We start from the raw sequence: 22,084 nt of genomic DNA, 5'->3' as shown, positions 1-22,084 counted from the left end.
GAGTTACTAAAATTTCTCCATATGTAAACAAGTAACTTGTCTAGAATCGAGCTTTATGTGGATCAGATGAATATTTTGCATCTACATAACTAATTAAAATTTATTTTGATGCATTTGAATAATGTAATTTCATATCCATTATTCCTTGGAGATATCGAAGTATATGTTTAATTCAATTCCAATGTCTTCAAGTTAGAGAAGAACTATATATTGCTAATAAATTCACAGCAATTCATATGTCAAGTCTTGCATTGTTAACAAGATACATTAGTGCTCCAATTGCAATAAGATAAGGTACTGTAAGGTCAAAAAGTTGTTCATCATCCTCACAAGATTGAAAAAGTTCTTTTTTACATCTAATAACCTCACAATCATTGGTGAACTCAATGGATATGTTTTGTCCATATAAAATCATTTTGGTACTTTTACTAAATAATTTGATTGATGGATAAAAATTTCATTTGTCAAGTATTCAATCTGAAGACCCAAACAAAACTTTACTTTTTCAAAGTCTTTCATCTCAAATTTTCTATTTAAGTAATCCACGGCTTTTGATAACTCTTCAAGAGTTTCAATAATGTTCAAGTCATCAACATAGATAGCAATTATAATAAATTTATATCTAAACCCTTTTATAATATATATGGACATATAGGATTATTTCTATAGCCTTCATTCAACAAATATACACTAAGACGATTATATCACATGTGTTTGGATTACTTTAATCCATATACATATTTATTTAATTTGATCGAATAAATTTTTCGAGAATTCAAATTTTGTGCTTCAAGCAACTTAAATCCTTCAAGGATTTTCATATAGATATCGAAATCAAATGAGCCATATAAATAGGCCATAGCTATATTCATTAGACACATTTCAATCTTCTCATATATTGCCAGACTAGTTAATATAGAATTGTAATTGAATCAACCACAGAGAATATCTCTTTATCTTCAATACTAGATCTTTGCATAAAACCTTGTGCGATAAGCTGTACTTTATATCTCATAATCTCATTTTTCTCATTTCATATTCGTACAAATATCCATTTATATTTTATTAGTTTTACATCATTTGATGTACAGACTACAAGTCCAAAAACTTCACGTTTTTTACAATTAAATTCAATTCCACCTTAATTGCGTCTTTTCACATTGGCCAATCATTTCTTTATCCACATTCTTCAATAATAGAAGTTCAAGATCCTCATTTTTCTTTTATAATATTGAGCTGTATATTATATACAAAATATCATCGACGTTTATTTGTCGGTTCTATCTTTTCCCGTTATGACATAATTGATTAAGATCTCTTCACTTTCAATGATTTCAAGCATCTGAATTTCTTCTGAAATCTTTCTCAATTATGTAAAGGGTCCCTTCTAGGGTTTTTACTTCCTCTTTTTGATCATTTTAAATACTTACTCTCTTTTTTTTGAGGATTTTATTTTTGGAACCGTTTTGTTTCTACGCTTCCGGTGTGCCTTGTCCTACGGGGACATCAATGCTAATAAGAGCATTTGCAGCTAGTATATAAGATTTAGTTATTCTTTTAGATCAGTAAATACGCTTGGCAACTGATTTACTATATTTCGTAAATAATAATCTTTTGAACTTCAAGTTCATACTGATTTTTGCAAGGATCAAAACTAGATAATGATATTCATTCTAGGAAATTTTCTTTTGTAGCTGCTTATTTTTCTCCCCCTAATGTTGAAAAAATTGTTTCATCAATATGACAATTGATAAACTTTGTCATGAATATATCTCCTATCGATAATTCTAAATATTTAATTACAATTGAAGATTCGTATCCAACATATATTCTTAACCCCCTTTGAGGACCCATCTTTGTGCATTGTGGTGGAGCAATTGAAACATATACCACACATCTAAAAATTCTTAGATGAAAAATATTTGGTACTGATCATAAACCAATTGTATAGGGAGAATTTATAATAACTTGTTTGGCCTTATGCATATAAATGCTATTGCATCCAAAATGACATGCCCCTAAGCAGTCATTGGGAGTTTGAATTTCATAAGTAATGGCCTTGGAATTAGTTAGAAGTGTTTAATAAATGATTCTGTTAGACCATTTTGTGTATAAACATAAGCACAGGCTGTTCAATAGTTATTCCAACTAATATGTAATATTAAAGGCTTGCGATGTAAATCCACCGGCATTGTCAAGACAAATAATCTTGATTATATAACTAAGAAGATGTGCTTGCAAACGAATAATTGCAAATGTCAAATTGTAAGTTGATAATAAGCACACATGTGACCATCTTGTTGATGCATCAATTAAAATCATAAAATATCTGAATGGTTCACATGGTGGATTTATGGGTCCACATATATCACCTTCAATACGTTTCAAAAATGCAAGAGATTCAATCCCAGCTTTAGCTAGTGGTAACCTTATAATTTATTTACCTTCAAAGCAAGCAGCACATAAAATTTATTAGATTGAAAAATCTTCTGGTTTTGCAATGAATGATCATATAAATTTTCAATCATTTTTTTTTTTGCATTATTATTGATCCGGGATGGTCCAACCGGTCATGCCAAACATTAAAATTATTAGTAAACTTCTGGTTTACTATAGCATATGTTTCAATCATTTTTAATTTTTGTGTAGTATATTCTAGAGGACAAAACGGGTAATTTTTTTAATACACACTTTTTACCCAATATAATAGATGTAATATAAAAGTATTCAGCACCTCTTTCATTCGTTGTCTCAATATGATATCCATTCAAACAAATATCTTTAAAATTTAATAAACTTCTTTGAGACTTAAAATAATACATCCTCTATTGCTTTATTTCTCAAGATAGTAAAATATTAGCTCTTCTGGAACCTCCAATTAATCTTGCACTACCATATATTGAACTGACATTGATTTTTTTTTTATCGAGTAGGAAAATTATTTATTTATTTTAAATATAGTGTGTGTTGTAGCAATGTCTGCTAGATATATATTTACATTCTTGATCTTAGATCCAACAAGATCAATATCTATATTTTCTTCAATAAAATAAAATATATACAATAAAAAACTTGCAAGTAAATATAAAAGAATATTAAATATAGAATTAAAACATATAATAAAACATATCATTTAATATAATGAAAACATATTAAAGCATCTCCATAATATAGTTATACTAAATATACCAATTATTATTAAGTTCATGCTCAGATATTTCTATTACCAATCAAATGTTCCATTCCTTTTTCAGGACAAGAAAATCAATAATAGATATATTTATTACCAATCCTATAATCAATTCCTGTTTCATGATGACAAATATCTTGATGTGCTATATCAACTTGGCCATGATTAAAATTATCACAAGAGGTTTCAATTTTCAATCATGCTTGATAAAATTTAAGACGTACAATAGGTACATGACCAAGGATTTTTCATGCCACATCAATAACAATATGTTTTCTATATTCATTTTATTCTTTTCATTATTTATCCACTTCTGGTGGGTTATCAGTATTCATCCACTTCTTGATGGGATATCCACTTTTTGTGGGCCAGTAGGTTAAGGTATCCATCTACTTTTGACGCGTTAAAATTATTCAATTCACTTCTAATGGGCTAGTAAGTTAAGGTATCCATTTACTTTGGTGCGTTAAAATTATTCATCTATTTGTGGTAGGTTACAAGTATACATCCACTTTTGATGGGTGATTCACACATGGTGGGTTATCCACTTATGGTGGATTATAGGCATCCATCCATTTTTATAATAAAATTATCTATCCACTTTTAATGGTAAAATTATTCTTAAATTCAAATGATAAAATATTCATCCACTTCTGGTGGTGGAATAATAATTAACATAGTGAGTATAAATTTATATGATAATCATAATTAAATAATATTGTATTCACTTTAAAGAATGGATGGATTCATGATTATGATCATAATTATTAAATGATGCCGCATTCACTTTAGGAAATAAACGAATTTATAATTTTTTTATTAGTATTTCGTTTGTCACATTCACTATAGGGAATGAACATTCATAATTTTTATTAGTAGCTCATTTGTCACATTCACTTCAAGGAATGGACATTTATGGTTTTTCATCAATAGCTATATAATAGCAAATTTACTTTCCAATCAAGAGACAAAATATAATATAAAATAGTAAAATTCATACTGAAGTTGATTTTAAGATAATAAAAATATTAAAGAAATATCAAGTTACTTATCTAATTTTTTTTTAAATCAAAAATCAAAAACCCAATCATTGAAATCTTTTTGAAGCTTAAAAATGGTGAAAACATAATGATTCTAAAATTTGAGAGATAAGAGAATCCTACTAATAACATATTATGAAATAAATCTAAAAAAACAACTATAAGAGAAATATAAGAGAAAGCATTTAAAGGGAAAGAAAGTATTTAGGGAGAGAGAAGAAATCATATTGAAGTATGTGTACAAATGAACTAAAGGAGTCAATTTATAGACAAATAACCTTTTACAAGTTGAAGATAACACTTAGAGATTAGATGAATTAAATTCTAATCTAATCTGATTTATATCAAATCTAGATATAGATAACATAAATAGATGTTCACAAAAATATTCATAACAAATTTAATCAATTTCAATCAATTATTTCAATTTAGGTGAACTAATTAATACTCACTTCTAATTTCTGATATCAAAGACTGATAAAGTGGCCCAGTTCCTGAAACATATTGAGTAAGCCCAACTTGTTTGGACACTCGACTTCTTTTGGGCTTACTTAGTTCATAATGGCCAGCAGAATTTGGGCCATATCTGACTGTCTACGTGGCGGAATTAAAGGCAACCATCATAATCCCCGCCAAAAAGCATTGAGCTTTGACTCTTGCATCTAGATCCACGTGTCATACTTTAAACCTTCAACACTCCGTGTCGCGCCGACTCCCAAAGCCCCGACAATCCACACGTGAAATTTCCTCTTTCCAGCCACAAATCAGAAGGTGACAACACAACATTTCCAAGGTTTCAGAACCACCTGATTTTTTCCTGCACCCAAGTAACAAATTAAAACCTGACATCTGTCAATGGTGCCATCGGTAATTTTCTCTTTCAACTGTGGCATTTCCAAATCTCGCTTCGCTCTCTACAAAATAAGCAAAAAAGGATCCGCACGCTCCTTAACTCTCTCTAACTTCTCCTTCTCTCCTTAAAACCCTACCGCCACCATGGCATGGCTTCCGAAACTCCGAGTTGCCACCGCCGCGGTTTCCTCTCTCGTGAACCCACTTCGACGTGGAGTCCGAGCCTTCGGATCAGCTGCTGCCTTGGAGCTTGACTACGATTATGAATATTACGAGTACGAGCAAGCTCACCGGGATCGCCGTCCTTCACAGCCGAAGGTTGATGTGTGTGGCTCGGCTCCGGAGAGGGGAGTCCAGTGGGTGCTTATAGGGGAGCCAGGAGTGAAACGCCATGCTTATGCGGAGAGGCTTTCGAAGCTTCTAGAAGTTCCTCATATTTCAATGGGTACCCTTGTCAGACAAGAGCTCAATCCTCACTCTTCTCTTTACAAACAGGTCCTTTTTTCTTATCTCTTTTAATCGAGGAATTTCATTTTGTGAAAAAATCTGGGTCTTTTTTAAAGTTGGGTTCTTTTTAATTCAGAAAAACTTTACATATTTTCAGTGATTTTTATTTGAATTGTGGGTATTTTCTTTTAAAGGATTCTTCCCTATGGTATGGAACAAGATTAGTTTTTGTATGTAAAATTTGACTTAGAAATTTGAAGATTTATTGTTTGATTAATAGGGACTCTTATTCTTCTATAAATGAAAGAAACTTTTCAGTATGTAATATAGTGAAGAATTCTAATTGGTTGCTCTTATTTGGGTTTATTAGATTGCAAATGCGGTGAATGAAGGGAAGCTTGTCCCAGAGGATGTAATTTTTGCTCTGTTGTCAAAGAGACTTGAAGAAGGTTACTATGGAGGTGAAAATGGTTTTATTCTTGAAGGGATTCCTCGTACCAGGATGCAGGCTGTAAGTCATCTATGACTGGCATTTATATTTTTCATTTCTTCTTTTTATACCATGATTATATGCTCTGATTACAAATGTGATTTGGTTAGAGGAAAGTCAATCTCTTTTTGGTTCTAAGTTTTTTAAGCTGAATGAAACAGTCTGCTACAGGTTTTTTTTTCCCATTTTTTATGTGTCATTGAAAGGCTTGTTCTCTTTTGTTTTCTTAACTTTTCAGGAGATTCTTGACCAAATTGCTGATATTGATCTTGTTGTGAACTTTAAATGTACTGAAGAGTACATTTTGAAGAAGAATTCTGAAAGTGAGTTTCTTCCCATAGGCAACTCCAAGGATGTAGGAAGTTCCTGGAAGGAAAATGCCCATGTATACTCAGAGCAGGTAATATTCCTGTTTGATATTATTGTCTAATGTTTACAAAGTAATTTTAGGTAATCCACTGAACATGTTCTAAACTGGCTGTTAAGATTTTCCACATTTGCTCAACATATAATGCTTTTGGGACCTTACTCTAGATCATCCATTAGTCCAATGCCTGTTATTTATTAGTCTTCTCAGTATTCTTTGACGAGTGAAATGTGTAACATAAAATTTCATGATAAAACTATTCAATTCTATAAAATGAGCACAGAAGGTGGAAAATTTTTCCTAACTAAATAATCTTCTTCTTCATAGGCCAAGTCGTTGGAAGATTACTACAGTAAGCAAAAGAAGCTTCTCAACTATCAGGTGGCTGGTGCACCAGGAGATTCATGGCAAGGTCTTTTGGCTGCATTGCATCTCCAGCATGTGAATGCTCTCAGTTCTTCACATAAGCTGACAGCATAAACTTTGTTATTCTTTAAATCCAGTGCCTACTTTACTTAAATTGATATTCCGGCATGGTAGTAAATATTTACGATGAGAGATAGATAAGTTGAGTGTGGCAAACACCCGAACTTGGATTTGCCTCAGAATTTTTGTTTCCCTTTTTGTGAGTTACTAAGCATTTTGAAAGTGTGTAACGTAATTTTGGCTTGAGAAGCAGAGCAGAGATGATATCATTGGCCTGTATGACTACTTATAATATAAAGGATGCATTATTTTCTTTTCATTTCCATCTTCATTTCCTTTGACTTTTACATCTTTTGTTTTTTTCTTTTGGATGCTCACATCATGCATCATGCTTTCTATCTAGTAAACAAAAACTGGTCACGTTGAACATGGCGTGGTCTAACTGTTGATTATTTATTTTGAAGAAGAAATTTCAAGTTTATATCCTCTCTGTCTCCTACTGTACCAAAAATTGTAAAGATAATAGTCCTGGAAGGTTCTTAAGAGTTTTAACTATCTGGTGACGGCTCTTTATGCCCATTTTTTTTATCTATGATTTGCCTGTGCAATGTTATCTGACTCTATCAGCCTCTGAGTTTGGTAATCGGGACAAGCAAAAGCCTGATATTTTTTAACAAGTCTGATATTTTTTAACAAGTCTGATGTTGTCATAGTCTCTCTTGGACTTAAATGCTATGCAGCGGCATTTCTGTTTATTCACCTTTTAGACCTACCTCTGCAATCATTCTCTACCTGCTGTGTATGTTGACGCCATTGCTATGCAGACAAATCATCTGAATTAAGCAGGAGAAAAAGGTCAAACTTCGTTTCTTCAAAGGTTATTTTCGATAAGACCCTCCATTAATTATTCTTAGGTGAAAACTACAACAATGGTCAATCTTTTCTTTATACAGATACACGAACCAAAATTTACCTACAGATTTACAGCTCAAGGAAACAGAAGGCAGTGTCAATCATTTATACACTCATTAACACATAATCTACATTCATTCAGAGTTCATCCACACATCTCGTAGGAGTTCATATCTGATTGCATTTTGATAGCCATTTCCCTTTGATATCCAGTTAGGCTTTGATTGAACAGTTGATGATCGGAAGCCATCAATGAAGATTGAAGCCAAGGGTGAATTCAATTCATCAAGCTCATCATCGCTTGTGTATGATTTTCTGAGGACTGAGGATCCACTTCTTCTCAGCTGAGATTGGCTTCCAATTTCTCCAATGATGCTAGCAACAGAAGTTGCTGAAGGTGGTGAATAAACTGGAGGAGATGCAACACAAGGAAAGTTTGTAACAGACCCTTCCCTAGCTTCAACAGGATCCTGAAGCAAAATAGAGGCACAGAGGTTTTCTTCATATCTTTGAAGGGCTGTAGGTTATCAAACCAACTAGTACTATTGGAGGAAATCATTTCATAGCCTACAACTCTACCAAAGTTCTTGCCTGAGCAGATACATTAAACACACATCATAATTTATGAATTAACTTTCGTGGTTGAGTTAGGTGAACACGGTGAAAGTCTAATTTAGGAGTACTTTCAGATTATATGACTAACCTCTGCCTCCAAGGCTTCAAGAACAACATCTGGAACTGGATCAGGGCAAAACTCATCAGGGACATAGTTGTCAAGAACTCTCTTGATCAATGTTGCACCAAATGTCGGACATACCTTAGAAATAAACATCAAGCTCTGTGAATAAACAGCAAAGTAATGGCCATGAAGCCTGGAGATTAAACAAAAGGTCTTTAAGTTAAGGTGTCAAACCTCTTCCCTGATAGGTCTACTTAGGAGCATGTCCTTGGGAAGCATCATGAGATCACTCAATGCATTAAGGAGATGGAAAGACTTTAAGGATGTGTCTTGTCGCTCTTCACTGTCATCCTGGTCATTCTCATCTCCAACTGAGTCATCATCGTCTATACCAAAGAGGTCAGTCAACCATCTAGACCAGTTTCCAATCTGACATCCACAAAAATGAAATTCAACAAGAATTGCTTTACTTCGAAGGAGAAAAACCAAGGTTTACACAACTGTCACCACCTTAACCTCAGCGGACAAAAAATCTAATTTAATATGATCAACTATGTAAAATTTCAAATGGCCTGAGAAGAGTCAGGAGGAAAGCCATGCAGGTCAAGTCAAACACCCCCCACACAGGCAGCCCGCACCAACAAGGAAAAGTAATATTAGAAGTTTGCAAACTTAGATTTAACCATCAGAGGGAAATGATCTTACTCAAACATTAACCTCAGAGACTACCACATTTGCATTGCTTACCGCATTTTTCAGTTGTGCGCCAGCACCAAAACTTGTTTTCCCAGATGGAATGGGAAGCACCAGAGGATTGCTAATGGGGTCAGACACAGGATCAGTAGGGATCTCATCACCAGAATCACGAAGAACAGAATTGAACATAGCCACATCTAATCTAGCCACGCATTGCTCCATTATCTAGATGCATGATAAGGATGAATTATAACATATTTAATTGAAAAGAAGAAAAGTATCATCAGGTAGGGGAACAAGACCAGTGACAGTTACCAATAAAGAAGTCAAAGCAATCGTCAAAACCATTACCAAAAATGTTAAATTAATTAGCAGTTACCAGGGTGAGAAGCAAAACAACAATCACTTTATGTCTTTAAGAAATTCATAAATGTTTTTACTTTTAATGCTTCTATAAAGTCTCTTATCCTATACAAACAACTTCATACTCATTTAAATGCTAATATGCTAACAAGAAAGCTAATAGTTTCAAATGCCATTGTCCTCCCACTACAAAATAAATTGTTAGTATGTCATACTTGTGGGCCATGTAATCAATTCTTCAAAAATGAATATTACCAATCTAGACAGCAAACGCAAGCAGCCACATTCATGCCCCGCAGCTCGAACTGGGCAAAGTCTTTCACAGGCATCCTTGAAAGCCTTCTTCCAATGGTCTAATGAAAAGTTCATTTGGTCTTGATCACTTGAACTAGATACCCTCCCATAGCTTTTACCTGAGCCAGAGCCCATACCTCTATCAATTTCCTTTCTAGCTGCCGACTGCATATGTGGAGTGAGAGTCTGAGATGGAAATAAGGAACATAATTTGGTCAGACAACTATCCAAGTTTGTGACATTCAGTGTGCCATCATATATTTTAATAAAAAACTTGATGAATAAAAGGGGAGAAAAGAGTGTATGTATTACCTGCCACCAAACAGACTCAATGATTCTGGAAAAGATCCATGCTTCAACCCTTTCCAGGGCTAAAGTAAAGGTATGTGGGTTGTCCCAGTCACTAGAACTTCCATATGAGATAAGTTTATTTTCCTTACTTCTAGATGAGGATTCTTTCCATTTCAACGGAGATGATACCTGTTTCTTCCCCATTCCACCTCCTATTCTTTCCACGCGCCCAGTAGAAAGTGGTAACTCTGAATCTCCAATACTTTCACTTATAATTGCTCGCAACACCACAGAGTTTGACAACCAAAATGTCAACCTGTAATCATCATCAATGATACGATTTCATTAGAGAGTCAAAATAGTTTCCTTGAACTTATCATAGCTTCATCTTTTAAGCTTCAAGTCACAAGACACAGCAACATAGACCAGCCTCTAACCAACTATATTATTCACAAAGTTTGGCCTTGGCAAGGGATATCACCACAATTTTCACCGATTCAAACATCTAAAGAAGAATGGCTCTGAAATTTTCAAATATCACTCCTCAATTCATGGTATTTCTGGGAAAAATGCAGATATAGCTCTCTCCCCTGCTCTTCCCACTCCCCTCGCCCCTTTCTTTTTCCCTACAAAACAATGACTCCCAGCCCCACCCATGAAAATCAAAAAGCCTAGTTATTAAAACGAAAAATTTAGGGAAGAATTGTGAAATTAGATTAAAAGTACTTTAAAATGTTGATGTAAGCTGATGGTTAAGAATGTTCGAGATAATATGACTCAAATGTACCTCGGAACATCATTTCCACACGCTTTTGCAACCAGAGCAAGTCCAGAAACAGCACTTCTAGCTGCACTTGCTCTCCTTGATTGGATGCCTTCCTTAAAAGCATGAAGATACAGCCTAGAAAGGCGCCGAGCTGGAGCATGCACCTTACTCATGGAGCTTCCATGCTCGGCCACTACTGAGTACAGGGCAGCCTCGACAGCAGCAGCTTCTCTCAACTCCCCTTCAAGCATCTTTATCTTGTGTTCCAAGTGCTGCACTTTGTTATCCAAAATGGCACTTCTAGTGTCTTTGGGGTATACCTTAGCATCTTTCCTTTCATTGCCTGATTTGCTTCTGAAGGTTCCACCCCCATGCAGTGCATCCCCCAGAACACCAACTTCCTTCAATTCTGCATGCTGGTTATCACTAGACAATCCATTGCTCCTAACTGAGTCCGATGAAGATCGAACAGACTTGACATGCTTTAGTCTGTCAATTTTCAGGACATTGCCCATTGTTCCAAGATTCCCCTGGCTTAAAGAATTATCCGGTGAATGGATATTCAATGGTTCATCTTCAGTAGAATACCTTTTATCTTCCCTGTATAGTCCTTCATGTCCATTTTCTAGGCAATCATATCCTGAGTTTCCTTCCAAAGAATTATCATATGCATCAGCAGCAGCTGAAGGCTCCTCAGAGGAAATTTTGCCATTTCTTTGGGCTTTATTATCATCTTCTCCATCAACCAGAGAACCACTAAATCTTTTAGAGTCCTGCCTACCAACCATCTGAGGACCGTTAGCTGAGGATGCCAATTTAGCCTTCAAACTACCAGATGTATCTTCCTTACTTTGACCATTACTCCTAACAGTGGTTCCTCCATTGACAACCTTTTCCTGAACCTTTTGAGATAAATCTTCACGGTCATTGCTTCTCATGCTAGTGTTGCTTTCATTCTGTGTATTTTCATTAGCCAAGGATGAGGAAGACAAATAAACGTTATGGGTGAGAGCATTATCTCGTACAGGTGAACTGGAACTATAAGTGTTAGATGTGGAAGCATGAGCATCTACTGAACTCTCAAAGCCAGATGATAAGTCTGTTGATGACGAGCACGATGAATTCCCCTTAGAGTTTTCACGTTGTGTGATCTGCGTCACCACATTTGTTCTTTCAAGGTGCAACTTTGAAGCCAAGGCATGTTCCCCTTTAACTTCTCCCTTGCCATCAATTACAGTGACTGATCCATTCTGCAATTTAGTACCAATTACTATATTAGCTAGTGCAATTTAACTTATCAAAGAAACTCAAGGCATCCCATTAGGCTGACCATAAAGGCCATGCCCCAGAACAACAGCATCACGATCTAAGGGCAGAATGGGAGATGTTGGTTCCACCAGCAAAGAGATGTATGAAAAGGGTGCATTACACCTAAAAAATTCTATCTCTCAGATAGAATTGTTTCAGCATTTCCTCAAGAAATGCCCCAGCACATAAAAGGGAAAAAAGAAGGAATTAACCCCATCTGAAGATCCCTTAAGAAATAAGTAAAAGTTACCTCTTCATTTCGAGGAAGTGAACTTCCATTAGATTCCAAAGTCGAAAAAGAAACAGTCAGAGATGAGTGTGAGGAAACATCATCATCAGTGAACAAAGCAACCTCGGCTTCCTCAGCATATTCTTCATCCATCAGAGCAGAAACAGACTCTCTTCCTTTCCTGTCCAGTGACTGCTCTTCTGACAGGCCACTTCTTGATGAAGAGCTGTTCTGACCCTTATAAATTCGATCAATTTTAATAAACAAAATTGGCTGAGCACTGTTACTAAAGCTCCTCTTGCTGTTCATTGGAACAGCAATGTCTAACGTCTCTTTGATAGCACCATATTCAGACAAATCCACAATGGCAGTAGCCAACAATTGGATCTTATCTCTCCGAGGCTCATACAAGTTAAATTCTAAGCAATTCTTCTGGAACACATCAGCATCCCTCCCTTTAACAGACAGGTCCCTCACTAGATTCACAGGTAACTTAAATGACTCATTAAACTCAATCTTTCCCTCACCAACGATGGAACCAAGCGTGGGTGAAACAGTGTTGGTAGACCCTGAACCACGTTCACCATTTTCCCACTGAATCAGGACAGAACGAAGTGACCTCAGTGACTGTGATGGTGGCCAAGGTTTAATCTCCTGAATGTGGATTAGATAATCAACATGAACCGTCGGCCCTCTCCTGTTCTTTGCACTCAAACCAAGAACCATTGTTGCACAGACACCAGTATTTTACCAGGATGCGTTTAACCTATTCAATCCGCAAGACAGTTAAATTCCTACAATTCAGAAAGCAATTTAATTTCAGAATAAAAACTTTGTATCAAGTACCAAATGCAGAACTAGTAGAGACCAAGCTTGTAATCCTAAATCCTAATACATTTTATCACGAAGGATCAAGCAAAAAGGAAACAACGACAACTCAGCTTAACAAGACTAATTTTTCCTGCTCTTTCTCAACAACCAAAGACAAACGTTTTTCCTGCATTTGCTCAACAACCAAACATAAGGGCATGTAGCTTTCAAAAGAACAAAGATTAAAAGAAACAGAAAGTAAAAAATGTTCTGGCAAGATATCATCAAAGGCTACGCCACTAAGGCCGACAGAAATAATGCAAAACAGAAAAATAGCTCCAAATGGAACCGAAAAAAGAATTAAAGCAATGAAATTGACAAAAGAATTAAAGCTCAAAAAATTTATACAAAATATAAATAATTGCAACTAAATGTAGAAACTTTGAAGCTCATTGAAAGTTACTCAATGAAAAAAAAACAAAAATGCCACTAAATTGACATGTTATTGTTCTTGAGCATCAGATCCAGCTCATTTAAACACAATATGCTGAAAAAATGTTAAATTTTCAGCTCAAATATGCTGACAAAAACTAGATTCTTTGCAATGCAGAGATAAAAACTGGCCCAAAAGAGGAGGAAAATTGTGAACTGAGAAAAGCAGCCAATATTTCACTCTGGGTACACTGAATGTGGCAAGAAAATTTACCAGGAAAATTAGCAGAAGAAGAAGAAATGAAGAAATGGGAAAGCTAAAACGCTGCGCTTTGGAGTGGCTGCTTCCATGGAAGAAGAATAAAAGAAGCTGAGATGCTTAAGGCCTATTTTTTTGAGGCTGGCTGGCTCTGAGTGACTACTGATCCTGAAACAAAATGGTAAAAAATTAAATAAATGCTGCCTTGATAAAAATATAAAGCAATAGTTAATTAATTATTTTTCTTACATCGAAGAACAAAGGAACAGAGTTTCTATAAATAAATTATTGATTCTGTCGATGCTAAACGCTGCAGTTGTTGCAAGGTTTCATCGCGTCGTTTTCTGTTTCGATTGTGATGCGCTGGCGGAAATTGGTTCCACTTAAATAAATACGCATAGACGTCATTTTTCGTAAGGAGAGATTTCGGCACGCGATTAGGGGGAATGTGGACAAAACGCTCGGACGGGTTCTTCGTCGTCAGCGTAAATCTCTGAAATTGCGGGTGGGATCGAAGTGGAACATGTGTTGAAACGAGCGACCTTTTTCGTCTCGGGTTGTCTCGTTCCGCCGACATTGAACCGTTGTTTTTCACTTTTCAGTCAAAAACACACGCACCCTAGGAAAGTGGACCCCACGCTCTTTGGGCTTTTCATCAATGGGCTAATCAAGCCCATTATCCATTTCCACCCATTGAATTTTCCTCTTTTTTTTTTTAACAAAGAAAAATGGTTAAATAATAAATACCCATCAAAAATGATTTTTGATTTTAACCAACAAAGGCAACAACCCAGTAGTGTAATGGAATTGTAAATTTGTGTAGTTAGTTACTTGTTTGCTTCACAAGAAAAATGAACTTGAACTCAAAGCAAACAAACACTTTCACCAAAGGGAAAGAGAAAGAGAAAGAAGAAAGGTTGGGTTGAGATGTCTCAGTCCAGAGGAAGCTTGATCAAAAGCAAATATGGCCAATGTAGTAGGTGAAGACAGAAGAGTGATATGATTTTTAGTCATCCTTTGTTGGGCGTTTTCAAATGTCCAGCTAGATAGATCATTATTGTATAATAATATTACTAGTATTTATTTATTAGTATAATTAGGAGGACTAAGTTCCTTCTGCTAGTAGAATATATTTGTGGTTATGTTTATGATATTCTACTATCAATGCTTCAGGTAGGATTTGACTCTTCTCATTCCTTCTCTTATCTTGTAAGGTTCAGGGGCTAACTAACAGCTATCAACCATAGGCGATGATGGGTTGTATCCAATAGAATTAGGCCAGGGATGTGCCAACTACATTCAACGGCAAAGAGACCTGTCTGGTTTCAAAGTCTAACCAGTGTATCACTACTTCCGGTGGGCTTTGCCTCTAGAAATTAATGGGGCATAACCCTTGGGGAGGCTATGAATAAGTGAAGAAAAATCAATTAACATTCAGATGACCAAACTAGCTTTCAACAGCTTTGCTTTTGGTGATGATTGTTTAGGTACCCTAAGCAACTTTAAGGTAGTAAAGCATGTGTAATTTTCAAATAGGAATGGCAAGCCATTGCGTTGCAGACAATGATAGACATACCAGAAACCAAAGCCAGGGAACTTTGCCTGAATTTGAAAGCAATGAAAGCATAATAATTGTGATGCGAAGGTTTCTGCTTCTGCTAAGGTATATTTTGAAGGTCCTTCCAAGGCAAGATGGAATAACAGAAGCATTTGGACATTGCAGGGCATGTCAGACAGTTATAACTAATGCAGATACTTGGAGTTGGAAAGTAATCGAGAGGCTCTGGACTTGCTTTTAATGATTGGAAGTTAAATGATGTTAGATTCTCTCAAAGGCAATTATCAATCAGTTATGATTATCTAGGATAACAGAAATCAGCATAATCCAAAATCTTACCATATAGCAAGCCTGTCTTTGAAAGGGAGAGTAAGGGATAAAAAACAGAACAGACCTTTCAACTAGGCTGTTAGTAGTGATCATAAGTCCAGTATTTGGTGTCATTTCCTTGTTGCCAATGGCAGCAGCAACTTTCTTATAACAAAACTGTACGCAAGAAACGTCTGCTTTACCAAAAATTTTCCATTTCAAGATCTAAAAAATGTCATTTACAACTCTCATTTCTCAGGAAAAGCAGCTCAATACAGACCTAACTCAAGTTTTACGTGAGAGCACCTTCCAAGAGCTTTATCTGAGAAGTGTCTGCAGTTTCCTACAAACTAAAGATCAGGTGTGGCACTAAACATATACAAATGGCTATGATGTAGAATCAGATTTCTGATCAACATCAGCTGCAGCCTGGACTTGAGCTGCATACTGCAAGTTCCAAAGAACATCCTCAAAAGAAGGCCGAGATGATGGCTCAGGACATATGCATTTTCCAGTAATAGATACCACTATTGATAATGACTCCTGTGAGCAAGTGGTCAACACAGATGGATCCACAATTTGCTTTCGACCATCCTGGCTGCCAAAGGATGCCTGTGATTGTAATTCATGATCATAGGGTTATACCTTCTTCCAACTCTTATGGAAAGCAAGATTTTTCTTAACATTTCAATTCTAAATCTAAGCTTTCTAGAACCTAACACATTTTGACTGTATTTGTTTAGCTGGTAACCATTATCCTAAGATAATATTGTATTAAATGGAATTCATCAAAGAAAAAATCAGTGGCTTACCATTTCATTCAGAAGAAATGTTTCTCCTTTTCCACTCACTATAGGCCCAACAAGAGACTCAAGTAATATAAATCCAAAGTTGTAAACATCATCCTCTAAATTTTTCCTTTGGCTGCAATAAAGAATGCAAGGGATTTAGTTATATAAACAACAATTTGTACGCATCAATATGATCCAATAGAAATATCAAAATTTTTGACATCATGTTGGTTGAGACAACAAATTAGCTATTTGGCCTCATTTTTCATAAGCATGTTTCTCTCAAATTAGTATTCAGTGACTAAAGCTAGATGATTCTGCTAGTTGTGGAGCTGTCTCCTAGAAATTGAAAAGAGACAACAAATCAGAGGCACAACAAAAGAAAAGGTGAGACATGGTTGAAATCAATCATTGAAAAAAAATGACTGCAACCAACTGGCGTTGACAGCAAATCACAAAATATGTTTAAAGGTAGATGGTAAATGGATAAGAGAATCGTTGAGATGGTAGCAGTAACGGCAGAGTTGTTGGTGAGGGGTACAAGTCCTAAAGCAGGTAGTGCAGCAATTGCCATGGGGGGAAGGGAAGTGGAAGCAGCAGAAGCAATTGCTCCTCCAGTGAGAATACAGAATAGTATTAACTGTCAAGTATAAATTCTTATCAAAAGATGATTTTCTATCCGCTACAATTCTTGTTAGTAATGGATGTCCATAATCTTATGTAAAGAGGCATTAAGATGATATTCAAATTCTAATCTCAAGAATATAATTGTAAGCTAAAATTTCAGATAGAATGCTGAGAATTGCTCCAGACAATACCTAGACTTTAAGCCATCTCCCTTTGCCTGCAAAACAAAAAATATTTCAGATAACCACTGAGGACCATGATATCTTTCCAAGTAACAAGTTAAATTTAAATAACTAGAAAACATACCTCTAGTTTTTCATTTTCTTCCATGATGATGGACATCCCATAGTCACTCAGCTTTGCTATTCGATGCTCATCCAGCAATATATTATTTGTCTTCAACCGGTTATTAAAAACACCAGGAATAACCCCAGTATGTAGAAAATGTACAGCCTTGGCAACATCAATTAGAATCGCTAACCTATCTGACCACTTAAGAACATTCTCTGGACAATTTTCTGCATCATGTTTCCAGATTTAAGGTTGTCAGAATCCAGCAGACATTAAGGATTAGAAGATGGTTAGAACTGAGGGTGTTCAGGTTAGTCCCTAGGTAAGTGGGTTACCTAAAACCATACCCTTGCAAGTCCCTGGGTTCAGATCGAACAAGGCAACTCCATATTGTCTATTATGCAAACCTCCATCAAGTTTTCCTTTTTCCACTATTCTTTTTAGAAATGTATGAGCATCTTTTTTTTTTTTTGGCTCAATATGTATGAGCATCTTACAGCATCACAATCTAAATCTTTGATATTATTGTCAACTCTCTCTGTCCAAATTTTTGCTTGCACCATGAACCAAACAAAGCATTTTAACCAGTTTCAAGTAGATGCATATCCTCTCCTTTTAGCATTTGTGCTTATATGTTTTAGACATAATCTTAAAGACATTCATAGCCATGGTTTCCAATACAGACATATCTAAGCAAGCACACTTAAATACATTTATAGCTGTGCACTTATCATGTACCAATATAATTTTAAGTTTAAATGCAGTGCTGACCTGATAGATGCATATGATAATTCCCATTAGGCACATAGTCATGTACAAGGAAGACTTTGTTTGCACTGGGATCATCTTGTACACCACCATCAATACAGTGACCCAAAAGGCCTACTAAATGTGGATGGTGAAGCTTTGAGAAGAACTCAAGCCTAACTTTAAGATTTTGAATTGAATATTTCTTCAGTAAAGTCAAAGATCGAATGGCAACATGGGTCCCATTCTCCAATCTTCCTTTGTAAAGCTGAAAAAGAGTAACAAATGAAGTCAGAAAGGTCTTTGTGATAGCATACACAACTATACAAACAAGTATTTGCACATCTAGCCTGCTCACTGATGAGGGCAAAACCGAATAGATATACTTAATAGGTATAGTTGTTTTCTATAGCTTAGCTCCCGCAAGCTATTTTCATAGTTGGCAAGCTTCCAGAAAAGAAAATGAAAGAACAAATTTTCTAAAAGGGATAATAATCATTTAAAGCTATAATAATATGGTGTTAATAAAATTTTCCAAGATCATCAACTATTCCCATTCAAAATTCTTAGTTCTGCAGAATACTTGTGAACTTGAGCTCTGCAAAATATTTTATTGATAAAGATTAGCAGGGTGATTATTACAACTGAAAGTCATAAAAACACCATTGTGTAATAATACTTCTAATATCTGATTTCATGTTTACTGACAATAAAAAACCATCTAAAGGTAATAATACATCAGTTTTGAGAATACCTTCCCAGTGGAGCCTTCACCCATAAACATTGATGAATCAAAGTTATTTGTGGCTGCCTTCAACTCTTCCAAGGAAAACAGTCGACATACTGGAGCACCTTGTGTCCCTAACTTAACAACTTCTGAAATAAATCCTAAGAATGAAATTAAATAATTATAAGTAACAATCATAATAACTCAAATTTCCCTTTGAAGCACTATAAAAAAGGGTTAAGAAATCAAGATGAACTCCCTTTTAATAAGCTACTAAATACAGACTTGACCTTTATTAAGTACAGACATATCTCAGGTCAATTTGAGATGACGGAAACAACAAAAGAAATGTATTTGCTTACTGGCATTTGCAAGAACTTCAGGTGAAACCCCGTTTGTTGGATTGTCTTGAACAACCTTTTGCCTTATGTGAGTTTCAAAAGTCCGTCTTCTGCAGCATCTTCTAGACAAAATATAAACCCCAAATGCCAAAAGAACCAGAAGGAGAACCGATCCGACAATAATAGCAATTAGTACTGCTATCTCTCTTCTACTTTTCCTTGTGTTTGCTTCTTTACAATGTGAAGCTTGATGCTGCTGTTGGCGATCAATTGACAAGCAATTCCCACCAAATTTGACTACTCTCTTATCTGAGATACTGTCCAAGCAAGAAGGAAGTTCACCAGACAACTTGTTACTGGAAATATCTACAAACCCAAGTTTGCTACCACAAGTTAGATGCTCTGGAAGTGAACCACTCAGCATATTTGATGCCAAATTCAAGTAAGTCATGCTTGGCAAATCAAACAAGGCAGAGGGGGGTCTTCCACTCAGATGATTGAATGATAAGTCAAGGTGCTGAAGATGACTCAGTTTGCCAAATTTCCCAGGAATTTCACCAGAAAATAAGTTCTTAGCAAGAAGAGCTGTAACTAATCCCTGGGGCATGCCAGGCAGTTTGGAATCCAACTGATTTTCTCTTAAATCCAACACACGCAGGCGAGTTAAGGAACTCAAATCAGGCAATTCTCCAGAAAGCTTATTGTGGCACAAGGCAATATCCGTTAGACTTGAAATTCTGCATATTGAAGAAGGAAACTGTCCCTCCAACCGGTTGCCCTTCAAACTTAGAACAGTAAGATTTGATATGGAATCCAGTGTATCAGGAATAGTATCATTAAAATAATTGCCATCCAATGTTAGAGTTTGAAGCTTAACCATTCTAGATATCTGTGGTGGGATAGAGCCAAACAAGAAATTGGAGCTTAAGTCTAAAAGTTCAAGAGAATATAGCCTATGAATCTTATCAGGAAGTGGCCCCCAAATCCCAAGAGACACTAAACTAAGCACCCTTAAACTGGTTAACCTTGTCAATGTGGTAACCAAAGAATCAATGGAGAAAGTCTCCGACAAAGTTTTACCAGGAATTGCATATCCATTGAATCCACTAATATTGGCAAGCTTATCTCCCCTAATCTTAAGCTCGGTGACAAAATTGTCCTGGCAAGATATCATCACATCTCCTGCTGCAGACAAGTTACAGAGGTCCCCATTGTAATTATCCAGAATTTGCAACTGTGAAGGGTACTCTAAGTGCTTCCTTATTTGCAGCAGAAGTTGAGTTTGATAAGTTTGCAATCCATGAGTAGTTCGGATAAAATAACTCCATGAAAACAATGCTAGAACAAACAAGTAAAAGTATCCCATTGAACAAGCTTGTAAAGCAACAAACTCCAGATGTCTCAAGAGGTGAATATAAGCCCTAGAATTAAAGCAGAAATGTTAAATTCAAAAGAAACTGAAACATACCTAACAAAAGGAAGCTTCATAGCAATGCTTTACCTGAAGGTTGAACCTTTTACAAGTGCAAGAAGTGAGATTTCACTGGAGTAAAGAGCTCCAAATCCTGCTCATATGCTAAGACTAGTCTCTCGACAGTAATTCAACCTTAACCCCAATTCAAGAGCACACTCAAAAGCTTGAAAAGCTGAAATTCAAGCAAATGCTGGAAGAAAAACAGAAAAAAAAATTATTCTTACTTGGGAAGATCAAAGATGGTATTTTTCCCAAAGAAAAGTTCAACACTTCAACTAACTTCAGTCAAAGAAGAAAGAAACCCAATGGAGAGAAACACGAGAACAATAACAAACAAGCAACTTTCACGATCCAATGAACATGTCGCTATCTCTCTCTCTTTATCTACTTTATAGGAAATTAAACAACAACCCAGAAACCAAAACAACGTAAAAAAAAATGAACTTAAAGCTAAAAGTAATGCCAGTTTTAATTTTAATATACTTTGGCTAAGCTTCTGTGAAGTGTGAGTATTATTTAGCTGCAATATAATGGAAGGTGGTAGTTGAAAAGGTCGTACAAAACAGAGAAACAATAAAAGATAACGGATAATGCAATTAAGAGGGAGGTGCATTAATGGGATGATCCTTGTTTTTCTTGGAGGACAAAGGTAAGTGGGGACTGTTTTATACGTGACCAGAGAAAGAGTCCTCAAGAAATGCAGAGTATACTGTTAAAAAACAATAGTTCTTGATTTTTTTTTCTGGTGTTGCGTCTGCAATTGTTACTGTTGAGAATGATTGTAAGAGGCCTTGCAGTTCTAGAATATTTACAACAATGCCATCACATGGGTTTTTCCTTTTTTGTTTTTTTTTCTTTTTTTTGTTGTATCCTCTTTGTTTGAATTATGTGATTTCTTTTACTGATGAGAGTGAGACAAACTTGGCTCTGATTATGGTTTTCTTTCCTTTTTCTTGCTTAAATTGACCTTTTGTTTTAGCTGTTTAGTCTGAATTAGGGTTTTCAAATAATTAGAAAAGAGTCTTAAAAAAAGCTTATAATTAGTCCAAGTCACAAAAGTCTATGTTATACAATAATCCATTATATGATTTTTAAGTCTGAATATGATGAAATTGATAGATAAACCTTTTGCTTTCAGCACAATGGGAACTATCAGCAAGACAACATCAAATATGGCAAAATGATGAAAGCAATTTCAATGTCTTTTCACTAACTAAAATTATTAAGAATAAGTCTAAAACCAAAAGGCTTAAAGAGAAAATAGATCAGGCATCATCATTGGAACTTGGGTTGCTGCTAGAAACTTTGCATCTCTTTAATCTTGAGGGCCCCTTTGGACAGCCTGTTTTGAAGGCAAGACCATACTGC

The 22,084-nt window shown here is 35.6% G+C and overlaps 3 protein-coding genes across 7 annotated transcripts; 1 reads left to right on the top strand and 2 right to left on the bottom strand.

The window, feature by feature from the left end:
* Positions 1-5,169: 5,169 nt before the first annotated feature.
* LOC110428011 (P-loop containing nucleoside triphosphate hydrolases superfamily protein) lies at positions 5,170-7,131 on the top strand. The gene is made up of 4 exons (XM_021443680.2): positions 5,170-5,577; positions 5,900-6,040; positions 6,258-6,419; positions 6,714-7,131. Exons 1-4 carry the CDS (start codon positions 5,227-5,229, stop codon positions 6,864-6,866), a joined length of 807 nt encoding a protein of 268 aa, XP_021299355.1. The 5' UTR covers positions 5,170-5,226; the 3' UTR covers positions 6,867-7,131.
* A 609-nt stretch (positions 7,132-7,740) lies between these two features.
* On the bottom strand, positions 7,741-14,228 carry LOC110428009 (EEIG1/EHBP1 protein amino-terminal domain protein). 3 transcript variants are annotated; one of them, XM_021443673.2, is made up of 10 exons: positions 14,101-14,228; positions 13,867-14,019; positions 12,372-13,144; positions 10,835-12,063; positions 10,069-10,363; positions 9,718-9,942; positions 9,151-9,324; positions 8,638-8,832; positions 8,428-8,541; positions 7,741-8,194 (listed from the first exon to the last, which is right to left on the bottom strand). In XM_021443673.2, the coding sequence occupies exons 3-10, from the start codon at positions 13,074-13,076 to the stop codon at positions 7,859-7,861; spliced, it is 3,273 nt and encodes a 1,090-aa protein (XP_021299348.1). In that variant the 5' UTR covers positions 13,077-13,144; positions 13,867-14,019; positions 14,101-14,228; the 3' UTR covers positions 7,741-7,858. The 3 variants fall into 3 exon arrangements, with proteins under 3 accessions (XP_021299348.1, XP_021299351.1, XP_021299349.1); XM_021443676.2 differs by having other exon boundaries at positions 12,372-13,116; XM_021443674.2 differs by lacking the exon at positions 14,101-14,228 and having other exon boundaries at positions 13,867-14,094.
* Positions 14,229-15,916: 1,688 nt separating this feature from the next.
* On the bottom strand, positions 15,917-21,391 carry LOC110428010 (Leucine-rich repeat protein kinase family protein). 3 transcript variants are annotated; one of them, XM_021443678.1, is made up of 9 exons: positions 20,997-21,391; positions 20,744-20,906; positions 19,264-20,663; positions 18,929-19,062; positions 18,199-18,442; positions 17,443-17,654; positions 17,328-17,353; positions 16,531-16,642; positions 15,917-16,330 (listed from the first exon to the last, which is right to left on the bottom strand). In XM_021443678.1, exons 3-9 carry the CDS (start codon positions 20,606-20,608, stop codon positions 16,106-16,108), a joined length of 2,298 nt encoding a protein of 765 aa, XP_021299353.1. In that variant the 5' UTR covers positions 20,609-20,663; positions 20,744-20,906; positions 20,997-21,391; the 3' UTR covers positions 15,917-16,105. The 3 variants fall into 3 exon arrangements, with proteins under 3 accessions (XP_021299353.1, XP_021299354.1, XP_021299352.1); XM_021443679.1 differs by having other exon boundaries at positions 21,200-21,391; XM_021443677.1 differs by having other exon boundaries at positions 20,744-21,391.
* Between the last annotated feature and the right edge of the window lie 693 nt (positions 21,392-22,084).

This window comes from Theobroma umbraticum, unplaced genomic scaffold (assembly GCF_002168275.2).
Source record: "Theobroma umbraticum cultivar Fairchild unplaced genomic scaffold, ASM216827v3 scaffold_239.0, whole genome shotgun sequence".
Classification (NCBI taxonomy): Eukaryota; Viridiplantae; Streptophyta; class Magnoliopsida; order Malvales; family Malvaceae; genus Theobroma; species Theobroma umbraticum.
Note: the sequence above shows the minus strand (reverse complement) of the source record. Positions and strands in the feature narration are given on the sequence as shown.

Bases quoted from the DNA above. Each gene is read 5' to 3' on its own strand.
- LOC110428011 (XM_021443680.2), top strand. From the start codon at position 5,227: ATGGCATGGCTTCCGAAACTCCGAGTTGCCACCGCCGCGGTTTCCTCT. The intron at 5,578-5,899 runs GTCCTTTTTTCT...TGGGTTTATTAG, and splicing joins ACTCTTCTCTTTACAAACAG to ATTGCAAATGCGGTGAATGA. The intron at 6,041-6,257 runs GTAAGTCATCTA...TTAACTTTTCAG, and splicing joins CTCGTACCAGGATGCAGGCT to GAGATTCTTGACCAAATTGC.
- LOC110428010 (XM_021443677.1), bottom strand. From the start codon at position 20,608: ATGGGATACTTTTACTTGTTTGTTCTAGCATTGTTTTCATGGAGTTAT. The intron at 19,063-19,263 runs GTAAGCAAATAC...TTTCATTCTTAG, and splicing joins TGAAGTTCTTGCAAATGCCA to GATTTATTTCAGAAGTTGTT. The intron at 16,331-16,530 runs GTAAGCCACTGA...TTACAATCACAG, and splicing joins CATTTCTTCTGAATGAAATG to GCATCCTTTGGCAGCCAGGA.
- LOC110428009 (XM_021443673.2), bottom strand. From the start codon at position 13,076: ATGGTTCTTGGTTTGAGTGCAAAGAACAGGAGAGGGCCGACGGTTCAT. The intron at 9,943-10,068 runs GTAATACATACA...TTTCCATCTCAG, and splicing joins TTGAGTCTGTTTGGTGGCAG to ACTCTCACTCCACATATGCA. The intron at 9,325-9,717 runs GTAATATTCATT...TCATGCATCTAG, and splicing joins TGCGTTTGCTGTCTAGATTG to ATAATGGAGCAATGCGTGGC.